Below are 10,394 nucleotides of genomic sequence, written 5' to 3' on the forward strand. Positions count from 1 at the left end.
CCCTCCATGTCATTTTTAGTGGCCCTCCATATCATTTTTATTGGCCCTTTATATCATTTTTAGTAGCCCTCCTTGTCATTTTTAGTGGCCCTCCATGTCATTTTATGTGGCCCTCTATGTCATTTTTAGTGGCCCTCCAGGTCATTTTTAGTGGCCCTCCATGTCATTTTAAGTGGCCCTCCATACCATTTTATGTGGCCCTCCATGTCATTTTTAGTGGCCCTCCATGTCATTTTTAGTGACCCTCCATGTCATTTTAAGTGGCCCTCCATGTCATTTTTAGTGGCCCTCCATGTCATTTTTAGTGGCCCTCCATATCATTTTAACTGGCTCTCCATGTCATTTTCAGTGGCCCTCCATGTCATTTTTAGTAGCCCTCCATGTCATTTTTACTGGCCCTCCATGTCATTTTTAGTGGCCCTCCATTTCATTTTTAGTGGCCCTCCATGTAATGCATGCAATTGAATATGTTGTAAATGTTTTTTATTATCTGATCGGGCAACAAGATGTTCCAAGCATTTTTTTGATTATCAAAAATAAATACTTATAAATCCAAAATCTGCAAGTCACCTCGACTTAATACTTCACAGCAAGTTATCCATTTGTTACTAAATGATTCACAATTTAAAAACAGTTGCCTATGCAAATTGTGTAGTAAGGTTATTCATTGATAGATCACAGTTACAAACGGCCCTCTAAGGGCAGCCAAGGTTGTGATGTGGCCCTCAATAAAAACAAGTTTGACACCCCTGATACAAGATTAAACCAAATAACAATAACTTAGCATTTGACAATGTTTATTATGATGTTGAACGTGTCACATCAGGAGGCATGTTTGACTTGACGGACAGCAGTGATCTTGAAGTTAACTCAGTAAAACGCGGCTGTGCAGGGATAGCCGTTGAAAGCGAGGGGGTTACAGAGCAGATAGATCTTAGTGGCTGTGCAGTACAGTTTGCCTAAGATCCCAGACGTCTTCTCTTTCACTTGGGGGTGTGTGGCCGCCTTCCACAGCTCGTGGAGATCCTCCGTGTGGCCGTGGGAGGTCATCATCCGGTCGTAGATGCACAGGTGGCGGGGAGCCTTGCCCTCCCCTGAGAAGTACACGTGGGCCTGTGGGGACACACCAACAGCCATGGCGCAGATGCCCATGAACACGTCGTCTATGTAGAGCGAGGCGTTCAGCGTCAGCGTGGCCTGGTAGATCTTGCCGGCCACGTCGCCGGACATCACATAGCCCCCTCCTGCTGTGTAGTCGGGGTAAGACCACCATTGGTACATCTCAAAAGACACGTAGTACTTGCTGTTCTTACTACGGATGGGCGGAGCCCCCCAGTGCACCCGGCCCACCCAAAAGTCAGTGGCGCCCACCGTGCTCTTGTCCCGCAGGTACCCCGCTAAGTTTGGCATGTGGATGAAGACGTCGTCGTCGGTGATCATTAGGAAGCGGGCGTGAGCGCAGCAGCGGTGCATCCAGTGGAACTGCATGATCAGCTTAAGGGTCAGATTGTGGAAGGAGTCCATGAAGTCCTGCTGGATCAAATCGGCATGGCGGCTGTTCTCTTGGACGAGCTGCCTTTGAACGGCGGCCGCGTCCACGGCAGGGGCTCCTAAGGCGAACACCACCTTCACGGTCACTCCCAGCGTGCGCCGGATGTAGGTCTCGCTGCCCCAAGTGGACCTGATGGCGTCACGCCTGGCACTGTTCCCAGGAGACGTTTTGACAAAGACCAGGAGGAGGACGTCCTTACCGGCGCATTTGTCCGGGTGGTCCAGCAGGCTGCGGAAGTTGCTGAAGCTCCGGGCCTGTTCCCGGGTGATGGTGAGGCTCTTGTTGACGTCCCTGAAGCGGTCGACCAGGAAGCGGCATGAATAGGACTTGAGGTGGTTGAAGACGCTTTTGTCCCAACACACCATGATCAGCGACAGCACCAGGCAGGTGAGTATCAGACGGACGCACTGGCACTTGTGGAGCCGGCGGAATTTCCAAAACATCCTGGAAATCTGTCAGCGGGGTGTGAAGCAGCCGGAGGAAAAGGGCCGGAGGTTCGGAGCGTTACTGGGGCGCATCAGTGCAGCACTGAGAGGGTCTTCCATCCTCCACAGTCACGGGAGTCACAGGGTCTGCTGGGAAACATCCTCCAACACCGCAGAACCACTCACACACCCTCCGAGTCACTTAGCACACCGTCGTTCATCTTCATCAGAGGAAGGAAGAAGAGCACATTCACTGGGGTGAACACTTGCGAGTGGAACTTAACAGTTTCAATTTCACTTTCACTTCGCTTCTATCGCCCCCGTGACTGAGACCTTAAAAGGCAAGATTTCAGGTTCCGATCTCAAGACTGAGGGAGCTGCGCCTTGCTTGACATTCCGGAGTTACTTTGCGAGAAATTAAACTGCACGTACCTCACTCACTCGCATGTCGCAGTCAAAGTACAGTGTGTGTGGTAGGAGTTCACGGGGGTGTGCTGCCGGAGAGGGCGGGCTCTGCTATCTGAATTCAAACGCTGACATGGCAAGCGACACAATACGTGGCGGGTTTACCTTGTGAAAGCACTGAGAACTGTGGAAAGCGTGGCTGGCACAATGCAGGATGAGAATAGCTGCTTCTGTTGGGGAGGGTGTGTGTGTGTGTGTGTGTGTGTGTGTGTGTGTGTGTGTGTGTGTGTGTGTGTGTGTGTGTGTGTGTGTGTGTGTGTGTGTGTGTGTGTGTGCTTGTATTTCTACCCTTCTTGAGACATCAACAAGGAAAGGTACCTTCCGTATGAGGGCCGGTGAACAAGTTAGGACCGAGTTCATGGTCCCAATACGGAAAACCATTGCATCTAATAAAGAGCCAAATACTAGAGTCCGTGAACATTGCTCCAAAGTCAGGGTTTTGTGTCGATTTAATGTGCATACAAAGGAAAACATTGACAGGTGCGAAGGCAGCAATATATGATAAAACAAGACGGCAGCTAAAGAAGGACTTCCCTATTCATCCCCGGAAAAACCCGCCAGGTGAGCAGCTGATTTTGTGGCTTCCGGTGCTGACGTAAGACAACCCGCGTCCCGTATGTGACCATAGGATGAAAAAATACACTACGGTACTAAGACTATAGTGCCCATTAACAGTCAGCTCCTATAGCTGGGTTGCCCAAAGTGCGGCACAGGGGCCGTCTGTGGTCCGTGACTCCTTTGTCATCGGCCTTAAGCACAAACAAACAAAAAATAGAGATCTCATTTGCACCCCTGGTGGTGAAATCCATTAAAATTAGGGTGGTCCCAAAAAGGAGGGATTTTTCAAGTTGACTTTGTGTCGGTTTTAAAAGTGCTCTCTCTCTGGTCAACATATGAAATAACAAGTGTGTGTAAAAATTTTAAGTGATCCCCCTCTAGCCAACATATTTAATAACAAGTGTGTGTAAGAAATTGAAATGCTCTCCATTTGGCCAACATTAATTAAAAAATAAATAAATAAATGTATATAGAGACATACTGTAATAACTTGAAGTAAATAACCTAACTAACCTCCACTGGAGCCTTCGCCGGACTGGCAGGATGAGCGGGTGCTGGAAGGGATAGCAGCCGTGGTGCAGCTGCTGGAAGCTGCCTTGGAGCAGGAACGGGTTCTGGGCACTCAGCCGGTGTTGGTCGTCGTGGCGCCGCGACCGGCGTACGACGCGGGGCTGCGACTGGCGTGTGACGCGGTGTGGGAACCGGTGGTCGACGCCCTGGCACAGGCGATTGCCGTGGAGCCGGGACAGGATGCACAGCAGGCGACAGGGAAGATGGCGGCAGTGGCCGCGCCGGTCGGAGATCCGGAACCGGCGGCCGAGCCGGGAAGAGCGAAGGCGGCGGTGGCCTAGCCGGTCGGAGAGCCGGAACCGGCGGCCTAGCCGGGAGGAGCGAAGTCGCCGTTGGCCTCGCCGATCGGAGAGCCGGAACCGGCGGTCGAGGCGGAGGGAGAAGGTCCGAGCCTGCTGTGGGCTGGGACCGCACAAACCTGGCTTTTAAGTCCTCCAAGAATTGTGCGGTCCAGAACGTCGGCTGTGCATCACCGACAGGGGTTCTCGCGAGGACACAATCTTCTGGCTCGATGATACTGTGAGGAACTCGCATGGCTGCCGTTTGTGTGACCCCAAGATGCAAGAACCAGGAGGAGGATGAGCAGGTAAGATGGTTTTAATGATCATCAACAGAGAAAAGTAGCAGTCTTGCATACAACAGTTCCAAACATAAAGAGTCTATCATCGAGCACTGAGGAGTGCTCAAGTGAAAACATAAATAGACATATGCTGATTGGCAGCAGGTGTGGACCGGCTGCCAATCAACGGCAGGTGAGGAGAAAACAGTGCTCAGCGGAACAAACAGGAAATAAAACAAAATAAGAGCACTGACAGGAAGTAAATACAAAAACATGGAAACAAACCGAAATGAAGTGACAGATCGTCACAGATGTGTCCGTACCACCTCAGTTTCCGCTTTATGACCGTGGTGAGCAGGTCATCATGTGGGCCGATGGCTTGGCTGATCTTTTGCCGGACTTCTTCGTTTGTGACATGTTGGGTGGAGGAGATACCCATGAGTCTTCTGTAGCATCTCATCTCCATGTTCTGAATTATTTTCTGCAGCTCTGCTGTAAGGGTCCATGTTTCACAGGCGTAAAGGAATGAGCGCTGTAATCTCACCTTTGATGCCAGACTGATGTTTGTGTCTTTCCACATGGGCTTGAGTTTTGCCAGGGCAGCAGTTGTTTGAGCACTTCTGGCAAGGACTTCCCGTTTAGATCCTTCATCGGACACGATTGCACCGAGGTACTTGAAGCTTGACACCGTGTCCAGTGCCTGTCCATTGACTTTGATGTCTGGGCGGATGCCATTGTTGTTGTTGTTGGTCATCATTTTGGTTTTTTCAGCATCGATTTCCATTCCATAGGCTCGGGAGGTGGTATCAAGTCTTTCAACTAGACTGGCAAGTTCTCTTTCTTCTCCAGCTAGCCCATTGATATCATCTGCAAAACGGAGGTTGGTGATTGGTCTGCCTCCAATGCCGACAGTTCCTTCATGATCTACTAGGGCATCCGTCATGATACGCTCCAGAAAGATGTTGAGAGAATGGGAGAGAGAAGGCATCCTTGGCGCACTCCAATTGTTGTCCTGAACCAGTCTCCGATAGCGCCGTTGTAGAGAACTGCGCTGGTAGCTTTATTGAACAGATGTTGAATGACTCTGACAAGGTTAGGACTGATGTTGTATTTCCTCATGGTTGCCCACAGTGCAGCATGCCATACCCGGTCAAAGGCTTTCTTAAAGTCTGCAGGTGTCTCTCACAAATGATTCTCAAGTTGAAAATCTGTTCTGCTCTAAATCCAGCCTGTTCTTCAGCTATGATCAGTTCAGCTTGGGGTTTTAACCTATTTAGTATTATTTTCAGTAGGACTTTGCTGGGATAGCTAATAAGACTGATGGTGCGGTAGTTTTGGCACAGTTGGAGATTGCCTTTTTTCTGAAGTGTGATGATAAGTGACTGAAGTAAATAATGAAGATTAAAACCAATTACGAACAAAAATGTACTAAAAAAAACATTTACTAACAGCTTACCTTTTTTATATTTGCATAGTATGTATTATTGTTGTAAATACAAATCTTTATATTGTCTTTTCGACAAGGAGAAGAGGTTCGGGGGAGCCTGGCTGCCTTGATGGAACCATTGCTGCGGGGTACGTGAGAGATTCCTGGGATAAATGGAGACTCATGTGCTTCTCAGTCCTTTCCATCGAGAACGTGGAATACATCTGCCTATTTGGAACCGTGATCGCGGGGCACCTGCTGATTGGGCTGGGCATTGCTCTGGTGTATCCTCAAATTCGGAAGACGATGGCAGCCACTCAAGGAGCCCAACGGCTGTTCATCGCAATGGAAGGATTGGGTCGAGCTGTGGGAACACAGACTGGGGCGATTTCTGATTTGAATCGCAAAATGGATCTCATCTTGGAGAAGCTTGCTGAGAAGGAAGAATTCAATTGAATTTGAGAGATCTGGCACGGACACACAGAGCCGGCAGGTCATTGTTTTGACTGCTCAAAGAAAACAACATCTTAATCTACGATTTGACTCCCTCGAATGGCCTTGATGCTACCAGGAACAGGCTGTTCTGAAGAACTCCCCCGAGGACTCCTGAACGATGGACGCTTTTGACCTTCTTTTTTTTCAATAACACCTGGTGTCGAACTTTGAGATCGGCCCCAGTCCACAAAAACATTTCAACATCTCACCCAAGTTAATTGGGCATACATGCACGCACCCGCTCCTGCCCCAATCAACGCCTTCACCACTGCTTAATTCCTCCGGGGTTGTGGATGGCTGAGTAGCGCTTTATAGCGTCAGCCGGCCTCCAGGGCCCCAAACCCCCCCAGACTGATATTTTTTTTTTTTACTCTTCCCCCTTTCCCAATGTCACCTTTTTCCCACCTTTTTTAAAGGGGAACATTATCACCAGACCTATGTAAGCGTCAATATATACCTTGATGTTGCAGAAAAAAAGACCATATATTTTTTTAACCGATTTCCGAACTTTTGGCGAATTAAATGCCTTTCTATTATTCGCTCTCGGGAAGCAATCCGCCATTTTCTCACTTTCGTCGGTGTGTTGTCGGAGGGTGTAACAACACGAACAGGGACGGATTCAAGTTGCACCAGTGGCCCAAAGATGCGAAAGTGGCAAGAAATTGGACGAAATTTGTTCAAAATACGAGGCTGTGGGGAAAGCCGACGAAATGGTCAGTCGTTTGTTCCGCACACTTTACCGACGAAAGCTATGCTACGACAGAGATGGCAAGAATGTGTGGATATCCTGCGACACTCAAAGCAGATGCATTTCCAACGATAAAGTCAAAGAAATCTGCCGCCAGACCCCCATTGAATCTGCCGGAGTGTGTGAGCAATTCAGGGACAAAGGACCTCGGTAGCACGGCAAGCAATGGCGGCAGTTTGTTCACGCAGACGAGGGAGCTAAACCCCCTGGATGTCTTGGCTCACACCGTCCCTTATGCCACCGAAGATGATCAAGAGAAGAATATCGACCCTAGCGTCCCTGGCCTGCTGACATCAACTCCAAAACTGGACAGATCAGCTTTCAGGAAAAGAGAGCGGATGAGGGTATGTCTACAGAATATATTAATTGATGAAAACTTTATTCATTACTCGCGGTTTTACGTAAATTATTATACATAAATTGTGTTTACCAATAATTTAGCTTAAAAACATTTATTTTTTTCAATCATTCGAGTACATTCCGGTAGTCTTGTGTAATGCAGTATTTTGTGTCTATTTAGGTATGGTTAACCTCAGTGCTGAAATCGTGGAAAAATATATGTTCTTAGCGCGCCTGAAATGGGCTGTCTGCACTCTCAAAGTGCATGTTGTTGCCAAATGTATTTCATATGCTGTAAACCTAGTTCATAGTTGTTAGTAATTATCTTATCAGACAGTGTTAAGCCGCTGAAATCCGAGTCTGAATCCGAGCTAATGTCGCTATATCTTGCTGTTCTATGCGCCATGTTTGTTTGTATGGGCATCACTGTGTGACGTCACAGGAAAATGGACGGGTTTATATAACGATGGTTAAAATCAGGCACTTTGAAGCTTTTTTTTAGGGATATTGCGTGATGGGTAAAATTTAAAAAAAAAACTTCAAAGAACGCCGGATAGTCGAACCTCGGATTCAGGAGGAACAGTGTGGTTTTCGTCCTGGTCGTGGAACTGTGGACCAGCTCTATACTCTCGGCAGGGTCCTTGAGGGTGCATGGGAGTTTGCCCAACCAGTCTACATGTGCTTTGTGGACTTGGAGAAGGCATTCGACCGTGTACCCCGGGAAGTCCTGTGGGGAGTGCTTAGAGAGTATGGGGTAACGGACTGTCTTATTGTGGCAGTTCGCTCCGTGTATGATCAGTGTCAGAGCTTGGTCCGCATTGCCGGCAGTAAGTCGGACACGTTTCCAGTGAGGGTTGGACTCCGCCAAGGCTGCCCTTTGTCACCGATTCTGTTCATAACCTTTATGGACAGAATTTCTAGGCGCAGTCAGGGCGTTGAGGGGATCTGGTTTGGTGGCTGCAGGATTAGGTCACTGCTATTTGCAGATGATGTGGTCCTGATGGCTTCCTCCGGCCAAGATCTTCAGCTCTCACTGGATCGGTTCGCAGCCGAGTGTGAAGCGACTGGGATGGGAATCAGCACCTCCAAGTCCGAGTCCATGGTTCTCTCCCGGAAAAGGGTGGAGTGCCATCTCCGGGTTGGGGAGGAGATCTTGCCCCAAGTGGAGGAGTTCAAGTGCCTCGGAGTCTTGTTCACGAGTGGGGGAAGAGTGGATCGTGAGATCGACAGGCGGATCGGTGCGGCGTCTTCAGTAATGCGGACGCTGTATCGATCCGTTGTGGTGAAGAAGGAGCTGAGCCGGAAGGCAAAGCTCTCGATTTACCGGTCGATCTACGTTCCCATCCTCACCTATGGTCATGAGCTTTGGGTCATGACCGAAAGGACAAGATCACGGGTACAAGCGGCCGAAATGAGTTTCCTCCGCCGGGTGGCGGGGCTCTCCCTTAGAGATAGGGTGAGAAGCTCTGTCATTCGGGGGGAGCTCAAAGTAAAGCCGCTGCTCCTCCACATCGAGAGGAGCCAGATGAGGTGGTTCGGGCATCTGGTCAGGATGCCACCCGAACGCCTCCCTAGGAAGGTGTTTCGGGCACGTCCGACCGGTAGGAGGCCACGGGGAAGACCCAGGACACGCTGGGAAGACTATCTCTCCCGGCTGGCCTGGGAACGCCTCGGGATCCCCCGGGAGGAGCTGGACGAAGTGGCTGGGGAGAGGGAAGTCTGGGCTTCCCTGCTTAAGCTGCTGCCCCCGCGACCCGACCTCGGATAAGCGGAAGAAGATGGATGGATGGATGGACTTCAAAAAATAAAATAAGCCACTGGGAACTGATTTTTAATGGTTTTAACCCTTCTGAAATTGTGATAATGTTCCCCTTTAAGGAGCGCCGTAAGTGGCTGACTCGTCGGCGGTCCCGTCTTGTCCCTTTGTTACGTATGTCTGCTCTTAGTGGGACTGTGCCGAAAATGAAATTTCAGTTCTTATGTGTCTTGTACATGTTAAAGAATGGACAACAATAAAGCATCTTGAATCTTGAATCTTGAATTATATATCTAGAAAGGGTGGTCCTAAAGAGGTAGGCATTTTTTTGCAGGTCTCAAGAAGGTAACAAATACAAGAGTGTGTGTGTGTGTGTGTGTGTGTGAGTGTGTGTGTGGGTGTGGGTGTTGGGGGAGATCATGATGGGCCTCAGGGGCTGGGACTCCCACCGCACCCTGAGAGCTTTTTAAACCTCATCATCACTGGATGCAAGCTGACTAATGCGGTCACTCGCCCATCCCTGTCTTGTACCAATCACCTCAGGCTGGCTCTCTTGTCGCGTTTACCTTCGCCAAGTCCGTCCAACACAAGAAGGATGCTTTTCCATTTTTATTGAAGTCAATATGTCCGTTTCCACCACTTGCCAAAATTTGATTCCCTGCCAAAAGTTGAATGCCCCGCGGGAGCGCCCACCGCTCGCTAAATCTGCACTGTGGGCTTGGTCTGTCCACGGTGGATTACGAGGTGTTTGACATTATTTAAGCCTCTATCGTGGCCGAAAAATGACAGTTTTGTCTTTTCTGTGGTATTAATTAAATTTAAAGGACTGTTTTAACTGTTAATATTTCTTCACGCACGTCATAAATATTTATCAAGTGTTTGGATGTATTCATTGAATTTAGATTTTCATCAAGTGTAATATTCCATCCATCCATTTTCTACCGCTTATTCCCTTTGGGGTCGCGGGGGGCGCTGGAGCCTATCTCAGCTACAATCGGGCGGAAGGCGGGGTACACCCTGGACAAGTCGCCACCTCAATTTTGCCTGACAAAAACTGATTCAACGTAATATTTTGATATTGACACATCTGATCTCTGCATAATGTATTAGAACACCCGTATGAGTATTAAATATATATCAAAATCTAGTACCCACTGTACTGTTTACTTGTTGACATACGTTTTTAGAGCTAAAATCTACCCAAACGACCACTTTTCTGCTGCCAAAAATATATTCCAAGTAATATTTTCAAATCAACACATCTTAACTCTGCATATTTTACTAGAATACCCTTATGAGCATTACATATATATAAAAAAATCAAGTACCTTCTGTACTGTTTACTTGTTGACATACCATTTTTAGAGCTAAAATCTACCCAAACGATCACATTGCTGCTGCCAAAAATCGATTCCAAGTAGTATCTTGAAATCAACACATCTAATCTCTGCATATTTTACTAGAATACCCGTATGAGCATTACATATATTGATATACATGT

General features: G+C 48.3%; 1 protein-coding gene across 1 annotated transcript; it reads right to left on the bottom strand.

Annotated features, from left to right (window-relative positions):
- Positions 1-558: 558 nt before the first annotated feature.
- On the bottom strand, positions 559-2,548 carry LOC133575839 (lactosylceramide 1,3-N-acetyl-beta-D-glucosaminyltransferase A-like). Its single transcript, XM_061928707.1, has 2 exons — positions 2,410-2,548; positions 559-2,198 (listed from the first exon to the last, which is right to left on the bottom strand). Exon 2 carries the CDS (start codon positions 1,993-1,995, stop codon positions 871-873), a length of 1,125 nt encoding a protein of 374 aa, XP_061784691.1. The 5' UTR covers positions 1,996-2,198; positions 2,410-2,548; the 3' UTR covers positions 559-870.
- Positions 2,549-10,394: the final 7,846 nt, after the last annotated feature.

Source organism: Nerophis lumbriciformis, linkage group LG33 (assembly GCF_033978685.3).
Source record: "Nerophis lumbriciformis linkage group LG33, RoL_Nlum_v2.1, whole genome shotgun sequence".
NCBI classification, from domain to species: domain Eukaryota; kingdom Metazoa; phylum Chordata; class Actinopteri; order Syngnathiformes; family Syngnathidae; genus Nerophis; species Nerophis lumbriciformis.